Genomic DNA, 20410 nt, shown 5'->3' with positions numbered 1-20410 from the left:
ATTATTTTCCCAAAGTCTGAGAAGCAGAAAAGTCAATGACAGATTAAACTAACACTGAATTTACACACAGTGCTTGAAATTAAACTACTGCAGAGCTGAATGTTTAAAGTTCCACAAACAGAAGCACAAAATCTTTCCATATTACTCATTTCCTGTTCTACCTTTGACATTGTGTGGGCTTGTAGGATGTGGAAAGAAATGACCCAAGCTTGAATTGTTTTGTCAGTCAGATGAGTTTGTGTTTTTCTTCATGGTGTCCTAACAATGTTGGAACGAACAGGAGGGGATTTGGCAGACTAAATCCAGGTCAAACACTCAGTCAGATTACCATCCCAATCTGGGCAGAAAACTGCAACATACTGATGGGACATTGTGCAAGTGATTAAAGACAATGAAAAGACCAAGTTTATTTTTTTTTTAAAAGTTATTGTTTTACATTTTTTGTGCTGAAATACAATACAGCGACATGTACGGTACATGAGTGAAACCAAAAACATTTCATGACAGTAAAACTGCAACATGAGAAGGTTTTGTGTGATAGCTTTAGTAAAATCAGTCAGGCTGTTGCAGAAGCTTGTGTTGCTTTTAAATTGATTTTAAACAGAAGATGATTTAAAACAGCCTTGAGATGTGGATAAATTGCAGAAAACGGCATCAAAAGACAAAGTAAAATTATTTTTTGGGGGTAATTCACTTCAAAGCTTTGCAAACTGAAGCAGTAAAATAGTTCAAATGAGTGAATGGGATAAAACAGACCAAAATGGCTTCCTCCTTTGTGTCTCCATCACCAGTAGCAGGATTACAATTAACAAGTGCACGATGTTTTCTTCTGTATTTTGCTGAAGAAAGACTTTTTTGAGTAACATCAGTCGTCTTTTTCTTTGGCCGAGCTGCTGACGAAGAAGTTAAAGTTTCAGTAATCCTATCTGGGAAAGCACAGCGCTTATTACACGGCTCAATTTCCAATTCTCTCACAGGTACACACAAGCACACACATACACACACACCTTTAGAATACAAAATGAGGCTGCAGCACAAAACAATCTCCCAGACAAACTCAGTGATACAAAAACATATAAACATAAAGGAAAGATGGCCATTATATGAGGTTAGAGAAAGGGGGTAGTCGTTACTACTCATATCCTCAAAAGGGAAGAAATGCAACATCTTTCACATCATGAAGAAGACTTACAACACACAAAGATAGCCTTCTCCATCACATTTCAGAAGGCTGCTGTGGTGAGATGGAGTGGCTGCTCGACAGAGGCAAGCTCCAGGCCATTATACCACCCCGGAGTCCAGAGCGGTAATTGCAGTGGGCGAGTACAATCAGGTACTGTTTGTTTCTGCCCTAATCGCTATACACGGCCGGGTCCTCCGCACAGAGCTGAGGTTTTGGCCAGCCTTTCATCTCACTGCTCATTGGGAGTCATTTTTTCTAGATAAATCAATCTAAACCAGAGTTTTCAGGCTTTTTTTCCGGATAAAAACAGGCAACAAAGCTACATATGAACCACACCTGACCCTGGGATTTAACATCTATTATGATGAGCTGTTCAGTTGAACTCGTGCTTAATTCCCTTCTTATAAAAATAAAAATAAAAGGCTCAGCAACCTGAGCACCTGGTGCCACATTGTGCTGCTTCCCTCCCACGGTGATTTTTCCTGACCAGATGAGCATAAAGCCAGCCAGACATTTGAGACAATCAACAATACACAGCGCAAAATAAATTCCTTCATGTTCCCTATGACCCAAATACTTCATCTCTGTTGTGGTGGCTATAAAACCAGACCATTAGATGCAAAACTCGGTTTGCCTTTAATACAAAAGAGCCTGGCTTCTCTACCAACTCCGTTCAGTGCATGGTGGTGAGAGGAATAAAATGGAGGTTAAGCAGGATTACCCAACTACTGTGATTCCCATAGTTTCACTACTGCAGGAAAGTACATACAGTGCTTGTTCGGAATTGAGTGCAACACTACCTTTAGGACAAGACAAAACAACAACAAAAAAAAAAACTACACTTCTTTAGATCCATGGGAACTGCCTTCTTCCTCTCTTTGCGCACATCCCTTAAAGCATGTTACAGAGATACAGCTAAAGGCCTGTACCTGGATTACCTGGAGCTAGCAAGTCGAACTAATCTGTCAAGGATCCTACCCCTGAATATACTGGTAAGAGCACTGAGTTTTACATTTGCAAACAATAATAAACAAAGAAAACGTCAGCTTGATTTTTTTCAGCTGTGAAGTAGAAAAAAAAAAAAAAAAAGTCAAGCCAAGAAAGAAATAGTCTTTGGATAAACTTAGCAAGGAGACATCAGTGTTACATTAATATCTGGAAGGCACACCGGAAACACAAAACCAACAAATGAAAAATATAAAGGTTCATGATTGTCATCTTTGCAAATAACTAAAAAGATAATCCGGTAAGAAGAGGTAAATGTGCCCGATGAGGAGGCACACGGAGGTCAGAGGTTCCCCTCATCAAGCATCTTGTTGACCCCGTTGCAGATTCTCTGCAGGTGGGCACGATAAACCTCAGACGGCCCATACAGAGCCGCCAGGAAATCACAGTCGGCGAAGTGATTGAACACGTGGTTGACCCGCGAGTGGCTCTTTGCTGTCAGGTGACGCTTTATGGCCTGGTGCAGGAGTTCGCGGCACTCGTTCAAAATGGCGCTCATGATGCGCCGGTCGAAGGTGAACTCAATCTGGTGGAAGCTGACTGCTGTCATGGCCAGAGTGTGGACCTTCTTCCTGTGAGGTGGTGGGACAGAGAAGAGGAGATTAGAGCTAACACTGACCAGAGAATGCATTTGCAAGGAATAAAGATAGGATTTGCTGCCTTGTGAGGAAAGTTTCACAGCTTTTGTGCTTTATTTATAGTTCAGTCAAGCACAGTCACAAATTTAGGTGCTAATACAGGAGCCTCTCTTGTTTTAGTGGAAGATACACAGACTGATGTTGAAGTCAGTTTCATCATCAGCACACAAAAACACTTGCAGTTTTCTGCAAACTTGCATCTTTTTTTCCCCCCTTTCTCAGTGTTTGTCATCTCCGGATTAAATTCCTTATAAATCAAGGCACAAACAACCTGGGCATTTATGGCCATGGTTTAAATCCATGAGGGGGATGAGGACTCTGCTGTGAGGCCTTAGTAAACCTAAACTACAGCAGTAAATATTAGCTCAAATCATTACCACAAAATAGGCTACCTCACGAGGAGGAGGCAGCTGCGGGGTCTTCGTGAACAAACATACAAGCACTTTTCTCTTATCTAAACTATTTTAGAAGCCATAACAACAAGCACAAAAATAAAATCCTCCCACCTGAAGTTCTCTACCAGGATTAGCTCCTCGCTGTTGAATTGGTTGTTTCTGTAAAGCACTCCCAGCTTCACTACCATCTTGATCAAGTTTTTGATGATCTTCTGGGATTCTTTGCGGTTGCGTGTGTACTCCTTGGTGACACGGTACAGCTCGTCCAGCACTTCACTGCTGGTGTCATCTATGAACAGGTTGGCCATGCTCTTGGTGGCCATCTTGCTCATCAGCTTCTTCTGTGCCTGGAGGGCCAAGCTCTTTGTGCTGAAGGAGTCCATGTTCCAATCTGGGTCAACAGAGACAGGGTCAAAGCAAAGATAGCAACATGGTTAGATGGTTAAACTAAGCGCTATCTTTTTGTATGGACCCCAGGAAGACTAGCCCGTCCCACTTTGGACGCAGCTAACGGGGATCCTTTAAAACAATAAACAATAGACGAGAGGCCTCATATGTTCTTCATCAGATATAAAATTAGAAATTAAAGGCACCTTTCCTTAGATATCTGCTATGATTATATGCATATTACAATGGCAGCTTGCAACGTGTCAAGTTATTGGAAATATCATCTCTACTGATACAGTTTTACTGCAGGGCCGAGATCCATCTCTTATCAGATGATGGGCCATGGCAGCTGTCAAATTAGCACAGGCCCCCCTCAAGCTTGGATCCGACAAGGTAGTTAGTATAATTTGTCATTAGGCTTGTAGGAGTAAAGTCCGTTACAGCACGACCACGCAAAGTAGACGAAGTAATTTAACCGTCTCATCTGCTGGCTGCATCCAGAAGACAAGGTGTTCATGTGTGAGTGAAAGTAGGAGGGAGACAGAGCGCCAAATCAATCACTGCCTGTGTATGGCTTGATTTGTGCATGGTCCTGTGTGTTTGCATGCCAAGCGAGGTGACTCAGTGACAAACTGAGCCCATGACAGAAGCTCAGGAATGGGGGAGGTCATGGGGGCTGCTGGCTTTCATATCCCCCACTTTTCAAGAAAAAAAAAAAAAAAAAAAAACACACAGAGGGAAGAGAAATTAACTAAAAAGAATTGATTTCCTTCACACTCCTCCTCTTACCTTCACAAATCTCAAAGAATCACCTGGGAGTACACAAGCATAAACTGGCAACAGAGAGCTGTTTTCCACGACTGCCTGCTTTCCAAAAAAAAACAAACAAAAAAAAACAGCACAACAAAGCATGATGGGGAGGGAGCTACTGTAATATGATTTTTTACTTTGATAGGGCATGTTCACCATTTTCAGAAATGTACTCCAATAAAATTTTTGAAAAGGGAAAAAGAAGGGCTGACAAAATATCAGAAAATGAATTATCCAACATATCTAAAAAGCCACATCAATAGGTGACAAAGCCAGAGCCATGACTCATACGCCTTGAAGTAGCCTTGAAGCTTCAGGTTATCATCTTTCAGGATGACCATGCTGGCCCAATGAACTAAAAAAAGCTTTAATGAGAAGGACAGTGATGAGATAGGCATTTTAAAACCACTGAAAGAATGTTTTATTATTAGTATGTTTGGTGTTTGTAGGTTCCTGTGGTCTGCCCCATCGCCTGCAAGAGCTCTGCATGACAGCCTTCGTCTCTCAGGTTAGATATTAGAGCTTAGATGTTGTCATTCCCTCAGTGCAAAGCACTGTTAATGTGATGACATGGTTAAAAATAGTTCCCTCCACCATGGTCAAGAAATACTCCCATTTACAGAAAAATATTGCCTGTAGCGGATTATAAAAGCTTATTGTAAGAAATATAATTGCTTTATTATTCACAATTGTAAATGCTCTACCTTGATTAGTACGATTTTATTTTTCAATCCTTGCGTCCCATTCTCTGTCTGCCATAATAAACTATGTAAATTCTCAGGCTGCTGAACACAGCACATGCAAACAAGGATAAACACAATTCTGACTGGCATGAAAAATATTCAATATATCTGTAAAATCTAATTTAATGGTTAAGTGACCTCATACCATCATATCTCAGCAGAGTAAAAAACACAACCATGCAGTTATTTCTGATTATACTATTTTGTCTTTGGGTCCTGGAAAACAGTGAAACATGCTGATGACTCATTCAGCACTCAGCAGTGGGCTCTTGAAAACTAATAAAATGCTGTGTCTGATTTTCTGTCCTTGTCGCATGATTATCAATTCAAACAAAGAGATGATGCTTAACGATGGTTGGTAGCTCCTCAAGTCTTTTCTTCAAAGAAGTTTTCTATATTTTCTGCCACTGTTGACCAGTCACTGATAATTTTTTACCTGTTTGTATGTTGCCAGGTTTGTGTAGACATGAAAACATGTTCTTTATTTTAGGATGGCACAAAAAAAGGAAAGTTTAGGTGACACAGAAAGGCTGTCACCCCCATTAATCCTGTAAAGCAGCTCAAAAACCCTTTAATAACATGAATTTGGCTCAAAAGTCTAGTTAGTCGCTTACAGATCTGTCCATCCAATTTGAAAAACCACTGAGAATGATCAACAATGATTTCCTGGACCAAATCTGATTCCTCCAGGTGATCTGTTTTACATGGCTAATGGACTATGAAATGAAAATTGTTCCGTTTACCATGCCATAAATATAGAGAAACAGAAATAGCAAAAAAAACAAAAACAAAATATATCTAAGTTCTCACCTTAAAGAGGCTAAAAACAGGATATGAGATGGAATCAAATAAGTCATTTACCAGAAAGGGTTAACCTTCTGTTAATGGCCAATCAGTTTATGCACAAACCTTTTTGTCCAAAGACAAAAAAAACAAAAACAAATCAAACTTAACAGTCATGGCACTGTACTTTAAGCTCATATTAACTTGTTTCCTGTGGTGAATAAATATTAAACAATACTTTTCCCAAGAGAGGATTTTTAGGAAGTGACGAAATATACACAGAAATAAGGGAAACACTTGTGCAACTCAGAGGAAAACAAATAAATAAGCAGACTTAACCGTCAGACTGGATTTCCTTGATAAATCCCTCAAAATGTCTCAGATGAACAAAATACTTAGTATTGGTGTATGTCGGGAATAAAAGGAAGTGGTATTTAAGTGCCAGCGTTTCATTTACATTAAGATAGGGAGTTAATCTGTATAAGATGTGTCTCCACATGAAAGAAGCTCCAAAGATTGGCTTCTTTCAATCAAAAGGCAATCTGTCAATCCCAGTGCAGGAGTGTAATTACCATCCAACAGAGGAAGAATGGTATTAGTGCAGTGGACAAAAAGGCCTATGACATTTCCCTGCTGGTGACTAGTGATTTTATCCGGTTGCCGGTACTAAAAGGCAGTGAATTGGCTGGTGCGGTGTGTGACTTTCATTCTGCTGTTTCTCTCCCTTTCTCCTCGTCTGCAATGCCTCTCTAAGCATATCAATAAGACTCCTTGGAGAGAATGTCAGCAGGATGCCTCCCAGAAAGGAGAGAGCGAAGACTGAGGCAGAAAGATGGAGGGAAAAAAAAGAGAGAGGTGTTTTACATACATCAATCCTGAAACATCAAGAACGGTTGCTGTTAAATCAGAGGTCATTTCAATAGTGTTTGGTTCTGAATCCAATGTTTGCCCCCTCTCATGTTGGGAGGTGCTGGATGTTTAATCAGGAGTCTGGCTGTGCAGATGAAGGATCGCTGACAGATCCCCATCGACCATTCCAACATGGTTCTAACTAACTTACCAAGCTGCAGTCCTTCTATGATGCAATGCATGTGAAATGTGTAATATGGAGAAGGACAAATGATTGAACTCGGGAGGGGCAAAAAAGTTTGAAATCTTTATTTTCATCTAAGCATTAGCTGTTCTACCGTTTTGGTCAGCTTCAGGTGGAAAAATGGCTTAACACAACGCTTTAAAAAGGAGTCTGTGTTTACCTCTCTTTCCTCTGCTCTCTGATGGATGTGTATCAGTTTTGAAAAGTGCGGATGGATAATGGGCAGACCACTTTCTGAGATTGAGGAGAGATTTCATAGTGCTCATTAAATTCCACTCTCGTCAGGGACCAGAGCCATCATAGCTGTCAACCGTGTAGCCTGCTGGAGCACAAAAAGAGGACGCAGAGAAAAGAATGAGAGAGGGTGGAGAGCTTGCCTGTTATAGTCATGTATACAAACAGATCAAAAGCAAAGCTTCTCCGTTTGTGGCTCAAGGGTGACAAGCCGTGCCAAAGTCTGGCCACCCCAGCTAAAATTCCTGTTATAATGAACAGTTAAGTTGCAGATCCTGGGACCTCCAAAAAGCATCAAGAGTATAAAATGTTTAACAATCTCAACGTTTTGAAATGTCCAGAAACAGTCACAAAACTACTGTCGTGGTGACTCTTGTTGTCCAAACCACTACAAAGTCATTAAAAATTGGACCCATATTGGGCTATATTAGTGCCTTTAACTAGACGCCTATCTGAGACCAGGCTCACTTATTTTCATACTCAAATATTGCACTTTATTCCCTCAAAACTCTGCTCATGCACTCAAAATATCTCTGCTTGCATGCAAATATGTTGTGCTTCAATTTAAAAGTCTGTTCCCTCTTCAGTGACTTAGTTTTACACATGCAAATGTCCTGCATTCAAGCTTGACCTTTTCTCCTTGCACTCAATCTTTAGTATTCTTATGAAACTTTAGATCTTGCAGTATGGGAGGCTCAGAACCCAATTCTCAATGGCATTTTTAAGAAATGTGCACAGAAGACATGCGAAAAGTACTGAAAGTGACATTGAAAATTAGGGTCTTGCAACTGCAGTAGAGCTGCTGCAGGAATTGCCAGTCGGGTAAAATGAACGTCCTCTGCCTAGTTAGCAAGGCTGATCAGTGATTTATCATTGATCAGATCAGTGGCTGGCTTCGGGATGGATATAACCTCCTTCCACAAGCAGGTTTACTGAATTTTCCTTTAGGCCCTTTAACTGTGCCATTCAGTATCACTAAAGCAATAAATTGCTTTAAAAGTAAATCAAAAAGGTGTAATAATAAAGGGCCTTGAGCGGTAGCAACAGAAATCAATTAACTAGCCATCTTCTGGAGTCACTTTGAAGAAAAATGAGTGCACCCAGAAGGAGACAGTAAAGACTTAATTGTTCAGTATCACATCTGTCATTCTGCTGACTGGATGAATTGTAACATGATATTCTCCCTTCAATCTAAATGCACAAAGAAAGAAAAAAAAAGAAAGAAAAAATCCAGAATCCTAAGGTACCCTACAGGGCTGCTGGCGGAGTGTGAAGGTAGGGGGTCGGATTTGGAGCTTGCGGTCCTCTTTCCCGCCGATAATGTCTCCCTCTGGGCATGGTTAGGGGGTTAACTGTGATACGGGTGTGTGAGAACAAGTGTTCATGTTCATCTGGCTGCAAGTGTAAATGTTGGATTTTGGGCTCTTGAGACCCTGGGCTTTGTCCAACCTGGGTGGCTGGAGCCCAGCAGGGTCAGCAGCTGCTAGCCTTTGTCTGCTTGGGCTGGTGGCCAATGGTTTGATGGATGGATATATATGTTTTTTTTCCTCTAACAATCAGTAAAGAACCAAATGAGCTTTCTTGTGACTCCACTTCAACTCCTATGAGTTTTAATGATATGTTTACAGTATAATTAGCATCACAACAGCACTGCGCCTGATGAAAGACACAATCAAGGTGCTAACAAGTACTTGAACTATGACTAATGTCTGGGTCTTTGACATTTTAATTAAGGCTTTGTTCACCATCATTGTTAGAAGAAGCCAGGTGATCTAAATCTCACTGCTTTATAAAAACCGTTCCAACAGTCAGTAGCCATTAGCTCATATGTGTCCTGTCAGATATTTTATTAACACAATAATGCAACCAAGAATTGACAATTGGTCAAGTTGAGCTCTGGTAGTCAAAACTTTGATTACCACTTCAAAAGAAAACTTGCCCCATTCTGAAACATGGAGGACGACAAGTCATGCTTTGGGGTTGTGTTGCAGTCAAAGGTACAAAAAGCATTTGCAGACAGCAAAAAGAATTTGTTTGATTAATTACCAATGAATTAGCTCGAGCTTCAAAGAGAATAACTTGAACAACTAGAAAATTATTTCTAAAAAAACTGACAATGAGCTGTGTATATAACTGCATATTCGGTGTTTCCCAAGGAAAAAGGCAACTAAACGAAGCATTCTTGCTCAAATGTATTATGTAAATCATATTTTACTTACTTACCTTGTCAGAGTAAAAAAAAAAAAAAATAACACATATTTTTCTCATTGTAAACACGTTCTGGTACTTCCAATAGGGAGAGACAGGTTCTCCGCTATATTTTCCCTGCCTTTTTCAAAGCAACAACATTTGAACCACCACAAAAACATGCTCTGAAGGAACAAATGTAGAGTTATGAAACTATTTCTTTGATTGAAATTTGTTTTCTGTGACTGTGTAGCACAAAAGTAGTGAGTGATGAAACTTAAATGGCCCATGAAGCGCAGTGCCCCCAGACAGCAGGTCCAATCATGACACAGTGTCTCTACAGAATTTATAGAGGTACTATTTTGATGGGTTTAAAGCACAACGAGACATGACAAGAGAAACCACTCCTATATATGTGCGCACAGTTCACACAAACATCTGTACAGTCACCCACATACCCATGCACATTACCAATGACCTGGCTTGCTAACAGCTGAAAATGAAAAGAAAACAAAGACAGATTGCTGCAGCCAAGAGCTCAGCACTCACAATTAAAGCAGTTAGACAAGCTAAAAATTCAACAAGCTACCATACACTTGCTCACAAAGACACAAAAGCTCAGCAGAGATGACTCATGGTGATGAAACAAGACCCCACAAAGTGTTGGACGGATGTCTTGTGAAAGTGAGGAAGCCTGGGTAATGTAACCGAGGATACTGTCCCCCTCCGGCAGGTGCAGACAACCCTGTCAGGGCACGGTGACAGCATGGCAGAGCAAATGAGCTTAAGAGAGGCTGTGATAAGGAAGAAAAAAAAACATACTCAGTAGGATATTTTTAGAATTAAAATAAAAGCTAAATAAGTGTTTGGTTATCCATATTTATAATTCAATTTTATTTGGAAGTTTGAGGGCAGCTGAAGCTGATGTCTCCACAGGGGACACTATCAAAATGTCTTTCCACTTCATTAGGATGACACCTCCTACCAATTGTCACTTTCATTTAGCATTTCTACAAAGTAGTTGCTTTAACTTCTGGGAGTAAAACTGTGAGTAGGGAAATCTGATCTTCCAGCTACAACCTAGATGTTTTCTAAAACTGCTATTTGTAAACATTTAAAAAAGGCAGACATGATAGATTTCTCTTTTAAAGAAAAAAAAAGCCACGCAAATTTCTGGATAATGTAACATTTCCCGCCATTTGTAAATATTAAGTAAAAAGTATAAGAATGCTCATAACTGAGACTCATTGGTTTGATGACTATATGAATCTTTGTTTGTTCTATGGTTGTCACCTTGTTGGGTTATTGGAGACAGAACTGAAGGTGCCTTCAGACACACACAGTCCTGATTCTGTCTCTGGTCTCACTCTAGAGTTTCAGCACCTCGGTACTTTCCATAAAAGCTGGCCTCCATTCATCCCAGTTTAACTGGAACCTTAGTGGGAGGACTCTGCTGTGCAGAAATAATTGCAGAAGCAAATTGGAGGATTGTGTCTCTTATGCAAAGTTTATGCTGCTTGGACCGGGCAATTAATCAAGTTATTCAAAACCAACATTCAGAACTAAGAATCAATGTAATTTTGCTCATGTCAATTAAAATGTTTTCAAGTTTAATTTTTTCTTAAATGGAAAAATATTTAAACTGCATGTGTTTAATTACACTTGTTTAGCACTTGTTTACTGTGTTCCTGTTATGTGAATATTTGCAACAAAAAATTTCAGGTAGCAATGATGGCTAAAAAAATGACACTTAAATCATTGCTAATTGATCATAGGTCATATTGTTCGGCCCCAAAAGGGTCCTAACTGAGTAAAATTAGTTTGAAATATCTCAATGGCCGAGATGACGAGGGTTAATTAAATTTTTATAACATTTTTCTTTTCACAGCTAAAAGGAGCTACTAAAGGATAAAATGCTCCTACAGTTTCTTACATCCACAGCCTCCAATGTGAGGCTCGCTTAAATTCACACAGCAGCACTGATTAGGATTCATGTTAGGAAATATGAGGATGCGAGCTTTAATGCAAGTAGCTTGTGTAAATAATATCTTTCAATTATGCAGCTTTCACTTTTTGAAAATAACTGAAGTGATTTTTAAACTAAATGAGCTATTTCCAGATCATTCTCAATAACATTTGAACTCAGTGTCGTACCTAGCACACATACTGACCTCCTGCTTGACTTTAATATGTGAAAGCTTTAAGTGCATTAATTCTCTAAAAAAGTGGGGAGGTTGAGCAAGATCATACATGAAGCCTTTACATCTACTATAACTAAGTAACTATAAGTAACTATAAAGCTGAAATGTGACAGGTGAGGAAGAACTGGAAGCTGGATTTAAACAACTTTGTGGACGCTGAAAACAGGCAGCCAAAAGAGACAAACTGACGAAGAATGTGTTTATACAGCGTTCAGCCACCACAAGTTGCTAAAAAAGCTTTGGCTGGGATTTAAGAACTTCCCATGACACTTCATCTTTCAAGTGATTGGTCAGAGGCAGCAGAAAATGTCACGACTTTGATACTCTTCAGGGATTTAAAGTCACGAGGATTGGAGCAATGAAACAACTCCATCAGCAGCAGAGAAAATCCTCACTGCTTTAGGATGGAGGAGATCATTGAACAACCAAATCTTAGCACAATCATGCAACATGACATCAGGTAGGGGAGGGGGGCAGAAAACATATCTATAATCTGCTCTTTAAGCCCTTCAGGTTTCAAAAACAAAGGCCATCCAGAGGTTCACCAAGAAAAAAACTTGCAGCACTCAGAGAGCACAGAACTACAGAATAATTGACTTTTTTGGCAGATGATTATGGGCATTTTTTTTTTATATTTTTATTTTTTACAAGTAATAATGGCAAAATTATCCCTATCTCCCCACAGTTAAAAGAAAATCCTGATTAGTTGGTGATCCGGATACCCACAAATTTAATCACTTGTTCCTTATTCCTTTTCTGAGATTTCCTGGAAATATAATCAAACTCTGTCCATATCCTTTAGAGTTATGCTGCTAACAGACAGACAGACGAGTGCTGCTGGATATATGGCCTCTGTCTGGGCGAAGGTAATAAAAGAACAATACAATTTAACAGAAATGTCCCTGTTGACTGCTGTCAGAAACCCCCCACCCCTCCATTCTCCTGCTATTGTCCTGTAAATGTAAAATAACAATAATATGCTAAAAACAAATCATTTTTTAACAAATAAAGTTGATTAACATCCCACAGCTGCAAGCAAAACTATTGTTTATGCTACTGAATACTGATTCTGGTCAAGTATCAGTCCTTGTTCTGCTGAATCTTAGTGCTAGAACTGATACTGTAGATAAAAGAATCCAGTTGCACAGACTGGAAAACTGGGTTGGACTTTCTTGAGTGATCCTCAATTAGTTTCAGTTCTATTCAGAAGGCAGGAGTTATTTATTACAATTGGCAAGTATGGATCTGAGCCAATGGCCATAACTTGTGGAGTCCTACAGTGGTCAGTCCTTGGACCTCTTCTGTTTAACTTGTCTATGCTGCATTTGGGTCAAATATTTCAGAACATTAACATTGATTATCAAAGTTATGCAGACGATGCACAACTTTGTGTCTTTGTCACCAGATGACTGCTGTCCAACATACTTACTGTCAGTGTTTGGAGCAAATACCTGGATGAAAGAGAATTTTCTATATTTAAATGAGGACAAAACTGACATTATTCTGTTTGGTAGCAAAGAAAAGAAGGTCATCATTGGTAAACACCTGGAGACTCAGGTTCTTAGAAGAAACTGACAAAGTTTTCAACCTTGGATTATTAATAGACTGAGCTCTGACTTTGAGGAGCCATTTGAAACATTATTCAGAATTACCCTCTCAAAGACACGTGCAATATTTAAGTCATTTACACATCATAGTAAAATCTCTCAGACACTGAACTGAAATGGTCTCTCATAAACTGAAATCTCCTCTCATACACCATTCTTAAGTACTCTTGTACGCGATACTAAAATCCTCTCATTTACTGAACTCATTTAAGCACACTATAATGAAATTTATAAAATCCAATTTTGCTAAAATGTGCGAGAGGCAAATTTCACCTGAAGAAGTTTTTCCAGTTGAAACGGAAGTCAGTAGAAGAAACAGCGCAATTTCAAAACAAACTGCAGAAAGAGAAGTAAGCATTTCTGAGAGACAGCAAGCTCAAACTGTAGCAGCAGCAACATGTTGTGGCACTTCTGAAAGCTGCCACAGGCTGCCAAGCTGGATTTCAGAAATTTCACTACAGTGTGTAATTGATTTCAGTATAATATATATCAAATTCTGTATAGTAAATGAGATCATTTTAGTATAGTGTATGAAAGGAGATTTCAGTATAGTATATGAGAGGTTTCACAGTGATGTGTGAATGACTTACATTTCATGTGTATGTATACGACAGGGTAAGTCTAGATAATGTCTAAAACAGCCCCTCATCAAAGCTGACACTGAGACAGCTTTTTACCAACTCAAAAAAAAAATCAACAGAAATAAAAGTTTAGTCTCCCAATAAGACCAGGAGAAACTCAACCATGCATTCATCTCCAGGAGACTGGATTCCTGCAATGTTTTTTTAACAGGACTTCCTAAAAAGAGCATTAAACATCCACAGAAGTCATGCTGCTAGAGCTTGAACCAGGACCAAGAGATCTAAACACATCACACCAGTTTGAAAGATTTTACAGTGGCTTTAAGTCATTGGACAGATTTTAATGACTGTTTACAAATCCCAGAACAGATCTGTGAAATGTTCAGGGAATATTAACCAAGCAAAACTATTAGATCCAAACACCCAGGTCAACTAGTCCAGACCAGAGTCCAGACTAAACAGAGAGGCTACACTGAGCTGTTATGCTGCAAGCGAGTGGAACAAACTACCAAAACTACCAAACTTTCACCAGAAGCTTTTAAATCCAGGTTAAATATTTTTCTCATGGCAACTTATAACTTATCTTGCTTTTTATTATTTTAACTGAATTAATCAGTTTTTGCCTTTTACTACTTTTCAGGCTTTTCAGGCTGCACGACGCACACGTTTGTGTGGTGTTTAGCCCCACAGCCTGACAGCAAGAAGGTTGCTGGTTCGAGCCTTGGCTGATGGGGAGGCCTCTCTGTGTTGATTTTGTATGTTCTCCCCGTGTACGCATGGGTTCTCTGAGCGTACTCAAACGAATGACAGGCTGCTACTGTGGTAATTAATAGTTTAAGCATAACATACAAGAAAAAAGGTGAAACACGCCCAATCTAACTGGGAAGCTTTGTTAAACTAATAGTAAACAAGAAATAATTTACAATGTTAGAAACAAGAAAATTAGAAACCTTAAGGCAGCCTACAAAGACGTTTAAACGTTGTGCAGATCTTGCAGCATCTATATGGGACAAGCTTTGCTTCTGTTTCCATAGTTAATTGAATCAGATGGATATTTGAACAGCTTGACGACCTTTGTATAGAAAAGGACCCAGAACCTATTAAATGTCTGCAAAACTTAATATAGCAGCAAACAATTACGTGATATTTCAAAATGTAGAAGGGCAATGACAATCTTTCTGTTATGTTAAATTACTCACCGGAGTATCTGTGTTATCTCTTCCACGAAGTAAGGATTCATGACTGCATGGCAGGGACTTGTGCTCTCATTACTAATAATCAAGAGACTTCCCTGATTTTCCCTGAATAAACAATACTGTGTCATTTTAAAGTGTCCTACAAAGATAACTTGTCTGATTTCAAAAACTTATGAGTTGTGTGAAATCAGGTTTCAGTTTCAGGCCAGGCTGCATTTGTTCTGAACAAACTGTGTTTCTCTAATGTTACACCCATAGGTTTTTATGACATTTTTAACAAAAATGCTGCTCAAAATCCTCTTTCAAAATAAATTGGCCCACAACTTCCCACATTCTGGATGGACATTCATTTGGACGTATTGCTGTGAAATGACGGTGCAGTCATGGCTAGCTTTAGCTGAGGCTGCACTGGACCTCTCTTTTGTTTTTTTTATTCCTTACAGAATTTCTTGGCTTTACAAGTTACCATTTTTATTCCATTAGCAGTAATTCTCTCCACACCACACACTTTGTACTTAGATCCTAGCATCAGTGATGCATCATCTTTTTCCTAATGGTTAGCAAAGAACTGATGTTACCTTGTTAAGTGCTGGTACTGGTTAAAAATAATGCCTACAGACACAATATTGTTGCATTAAATATCTAAATTCTTATAATTAAATCACTGTTTAGAAAAATTCAAAAATCCATTGTCTATACAAACAGAAATACTGCTGGGCATTTCTTTACTAGAATGGCAGTGTTTCCCCAAGAACTGAAACGAATGTAACTTTAAGATGGATGAACAATTATGAAACTAAAAGATGTAATTGTGTTTTGGATTTTCAAACCAAAGCAGAAAACAGACCTTGTTAAGAATAAAATCAGAACCACGGATGTAGCAAATACTCCAACTTTGTGATTGTATTTAGATTATTGCTAGTCAAGAAGTCCCATTTTGCATTTGTTTGTCTTGTCCCCCAACAAAGACAAACACATAAAATTCCCTCTGTTAATGTTCACTGTGAATTGATTCAGACATCAGGTATATGCTTTATTAAAGAACCAGTTTCCAGTAGGCCAGGCCAATCATAAGAACTACAAATGCCCCGTTTATTGTGGGGTTGTAAACTGAGTTGTTCAATGTCCAACTGTATACACACAGTCCTGTCTGCATTTGCTTTTCAACCATTTGCTTTAATTTTCATTGTGTTCAAAGATAAATAGAGAAACAGCTAACACATGATATGTGGAACCTATGGGACCATAATTCCCCCATCTTTTGCGAGACAGCTTCAAATTTAACAAATTAAAAACAAGCAAGACACTTGAAATACGAAAATGGACTTAAAGAAAAGACAAACAACAGATGTCACTTATTTGTGGAAATCTTGAATCAAATGACTTCATTCTCTTCAGATTCTACCAAGCTGCATGATATAATCTGTCTCTACTTAAAAGATACAACAGACAATCCTGGTTGTTATATAAGGTGCATCCGTGCTTTGTGTTCTGAGAGGACAAGTAACCACTCAAATGAGCTGCACTACTGGAAGCACTTTACTGCTGGGGAATCAACAGCAGGATTTCAGTACAAGCACATGCTGCAATTTCATCTTTCATCAAGTTTTGTAGGGTTTATCTCACTCTTCTCTTGAGATGTTACGTAACAAAGGAGGTGCTGACTGCTAATGGGATAGTCAGAGCTAGAAATGTTGCATATGTTAACAACTGTCTACAGCAAGTGAATGACTGCAATGTCTTTGCACACTCATCTGGTTCAGCAGCACCAGTTTGTAAGTATTAACTTAATTGCTATCTATATAGAGGCAACACACATACGGATGCATACGATGTGAGTGCTTTAGATGCAGCACACATATGCACAGTGGTAAGTCATGTTTCTACTCAGTAATTGTAAAGAATTCTGCAGACAAGAGGCAATCAATGATTTCTGCTCAGAAACTATGGCCTACGATAACCCCCCTCTGTTTTTAACGGGTTTCTCAGATCTGCCAGAGCCCACAGAACAATTAATAATTTACGCATCAGCACATAATGGATCAGGTTTTAATAATTCACCCTGCCAATTTGGACTAAAATAGACTGGAGGCTATAAGAGTAGTCTGCAATGTGCAACAGGTTGAGGAGGAGATGCGAGAGCAGGATAAAGACTGAACTCAGCGCATACAGTAGGAGAGTGGCTGAGAGCTGCTGGCATTAATTTAGGAACATCAGTCAGTGTTAGGCATGCGTAATAAGGCTGGGAATACAGTAGCTGCTGTGCTGCCTGAGGGCCAGTACAGCACTCACTGACAACATTTGTTCAGGCGTTAAAATGCACAAGTGGATAGTTGTTTAATGGCTACAACTGAGCTAATTTGTAATAAAAAGTGAAAGAATAATAAAGAACCAAATGAGCGGTCCACTTTCATGTGACTCCACATGTCTAAGTTTTAATGATATATTATTTACTATATAATTAGCGTCACAACAGCCCAGCAAATGATGCAAGACTCAATCAAGGTGCTTGAGCTCTGACTAATGTCTGGGTCTTTGACATTTTAATTAAGGCCACCATCAGAGCAGGACACATTGTGACAAATTTTCCTCACCTCAAGCCAGAGAGCATAATTTGTTAACATAGTATTTAATAAAGTGACAAATACAAGTGGGTTAGGCTGTAATAGCAGCAGAGATGGTGATTAGCGAAAGAGAGAGGGAATGATATGAGGAGCCATTGCAAGTCAACGGATGACTCAAGTGGAATCTAAAATGAGCCCAAGCTATTAGCAGACAGCACTCACACTCGTTATTTTGCACGCTGCCATGGCGTCCTGCACGTTTAAATGAGACCGAATGCTCAGTGTTTCTCGTTTCCAGAGACCACCTGTGTGCTTAGCTGAACTTTGTAGCCTTGTGAAAGGAGGTCAAACACCTCTCTTGTCTTGTTAATGAGTTACCATGGATTCTCCTCAGCAGGAACAACCGTGTCTCTAGGATTACTGCTGCAATTTTCAGCTCTGCCCTTAATAACACTGCATGGAGAATGTTGCGCAACCTGACTGTATTGTCCTCTTCTAAAAGGCGCTCAAATGGGAATTGCACAGATACAGCGTCACTGAAATATACATAGATGAGGCTTACCAGCTTCTGCTTAATCCTGCAATGTAAGTATTACTGTACTGTACTTTGTCATTCAAATCCATACAGTACTGAAACAATTCCTTTTTTTTTTTTTAAATCTACTACAAACTGACTGTAATTGTGTGGCACTGATTTTTTCCAGATATCTACATCAATCCTAGACAAGAACGCATTTAATTATTTCAAGGTCCTAACAATTACATTTGATTAACCAAATTACCCTTTTTGATTACCTGAGCCATTCAACAAAAAACAAACAAAATAAAACAGGAAATGGTTTAGAAAATGACACCTGCAGGTTCCCAGTTATCACATGAAATGTCTAAAACCTAAAAACAGAAAATCAGCAAATCCCTCCTTGAACTCCAAAGCTGCGACAATGACATGAAAGAAGTTGTTTAATTGTGCAAACTTGTGGCATCAGATAAAAGATTTTAGCCAACTTTTCCACAGCACAATGAAATAAAGTCCTTTAGTTATACAACAACTGTCTCTAAGCTTACTGGCTGCTGCTACCAACAACAAATACACAATAGTAGCTGTGGCAACAGGAGACCAAGTTAAAAAAAAAAAAAAAAATCAAATCTTTTCACCCCATACACAACTCAGGTTGAATCTAACTCTGACCCAAAAGTCACAGGCTATGATTCATTTGACATGTCTGTCTGGGCTATGCATGTGTGTCATTACCTGCCAGAGGTTTGACTGCACAGTGGGGCCATTCATTCACATTCAGGCCTTGTTATGTGGAGCAGCTTTACAACATAAACACAGCTATGTGTTATAAAACATGTCACTGTTAGCAAAACATATGTTTCCCTCTTGTTTGCAGTATTGGTTTGAATATGCTGTGGATTAGCCACAACAGCAAAAAGGATTATTAGAGGTTTCAGCAAACAATGAAATCAGAATTTTTTTATGAGTTTATGTGTCGTCTGTGTGTTCTTTTATGGACTTAAGTGTGTTTTAATAATTTTTTTTTTTTTAATTTCCTTATTTTTCTTACACTCACCAATGGGCAACAGGGCAAATCCAATAAACTTAGTTCCAACAGGTCATACAGCAAATGGTTTGGATCCACATAATAAATAGAGAGTAAAGAAATGTCTATGCATTTATCTTCAGTAATATAAACAAGGAAACTAAAAAAAAAAACAAAAAAAAAAACTTTCATTGATATAAAAGCTCTTTTCTATAGTGCAGAAAGGTGACAAACATTCACACAATTACATTGCCTGCGTTTCAGGTGTACATAAACTATTACAACGCCACAAATGTTCTCCCCCTTTTAACTTTCCACAAGGTTTTATTTTAATTGATGTTAAAATTACTGTAGGGTGGCAACTTTTCTAAGACATGAATTTTTCCTTCAACTGAGCCTGATTTGACCCAAGCAGATCGGCTTTGTGACAAGATTTACAGCTGCTTTTATCACACACTAACTGTCCAGCTGGCCACAATGCAAAACATTAATAAACCTTGTTGGTAAAGCTCGTTCACACATTAAAAGCACAAGCCATCTGGAAGCAGCTTTCTGAATACGGATGGACCGCTACTTCCGCTCCGTTAAACATGGCGCCTGTCAAATTAATAAAGACAAGTGACCGAACCAACATAAGTAGTCTCATCAAGTCGACCCCTGCGTCTTAAACCCTCACTAAGCCTCTCAGTGAAATTTATTATTTCGTAGAAGTCGGGTGTGATTTGAGCACAGGCCTTGAACAGCAGCCTGTGAAGCGTTGCTGTTAGATGGCATGTTTCATTAAAAACCTGTGGACCGGTAAGATCACCGGGCCAACGACAAGAACTCACCTTCCTCTCAGCTTCAGAGGGACACCGTGGTGTTCAGCCAACGAGATGACAAGTTAATCTCAGTAAACTCCTTCAAGTTTTCATCCTTGCTTCAGTGAAAGTCGCCTCACATTTCCCACCCCCTAAATGTCCACTTGTTTTGTATGATCTCCGCTGTAAAACACGTCCCCTTATTTGCTGCTTCTCTTTTGTTCTATCACCGTGTATCAGGCGCAGTTGTCAATTATTAAAGGAGTGTTTTCTTCCCTCCGCTACCGTCAGATCGGTTACAAGTTTGCTGCTGCTGTAACCAGATCCCCCCTCCTCCTCGTTAAAAAAAAAAAAAAAAAAGAAAAGAAAAAGTTTCAAACTTGAGGGGGACTTGGAATTCAACAGATTGATGTTGGCTTGAGCCAATGAAGGAAGGACGAGGGGAGGGGACCAGCCCAA

The 20410-nt window shown here is 39.2% G+C and overlaps 1 protein-coding gene across 2 annotated transcripts; it reads right to left on the bottom strand.

Moving 5' to 3' along the window:
• Positions 1–474: 474 nt before the first annotated feature.
• Positions 475–20200, bottom strand: tnfaip8l1 (tumor necrosis factor, alpha-induced protein 8-like 1). Of its 2 annotated transcripts, XM_079244679.1 has the most exons (4): positions 19982–20200; positions 7198–7359; positions 3333–3612; positions 475–2760 (listed from the first exon to the last, which is right to left on the bottom strand). In XM_079244679.1, exons 2-4 carry the CDS (start codon positions 7301–7303, stop codon positions 2472–2474), a joined length of 675 nt encoding a protein of 224 aa, XP_079100805.1. In that variant the 5' UTR covers positions 7304–7359; positions 19982–20200; the 3' UTR covers positions 475–2471. The 2 variants fall into 2 exon arrangements, with proteins under 2 accessions (XP_079100805.1, XP_079100806.1); XM_079244680.1 differs by lacking the exon at positions 7198–7359.
• Between the last annotated feature and the right edge of the window lie 210 nt (positions 20201–20410).

Source organism: Telmatherina bonti, assembly GCF_933228915.1.
Source record: "Telmatherina bonti genome assembly, chromosome: 8".
NCBI lineage: Eukaryota > Metazoa > Chordata > Actinopteri > Atheriniformes > Telmatherinidae > Telmatherina > Telmatherina bonti.
The sequence above is the reverse complement of the archived record's forward strand: the minus strand, read 5'-3'. Positions and strand labels throughout refer to the sequence as shown.

Bases quoted from the DNA above. Each gene is read 5' to 3' on its own strand.
- tnfaip8l1 (XM_079244679.1), bottom strand. From the start codon at position 7,303: ATGAGCACTATGAAATCTCTCCTCAATCTCAGAAAGTGGTCTGCCCAT. The intron at 3,613-7,197 runs GTAAACACAGAC...CTGTTGACCCAG, and splicing joins AGAGAGCAGAGGAAAGAGAG to ATTGGAACATGGACTCCTTC. The intron at 2,761-3,332 runs GTGGGAGGATTT...ACCACCTCACAG, and splicing joins ATCCTGGTAGAGAACTTCAG to GAAGAAGGTCCACACTCTGG.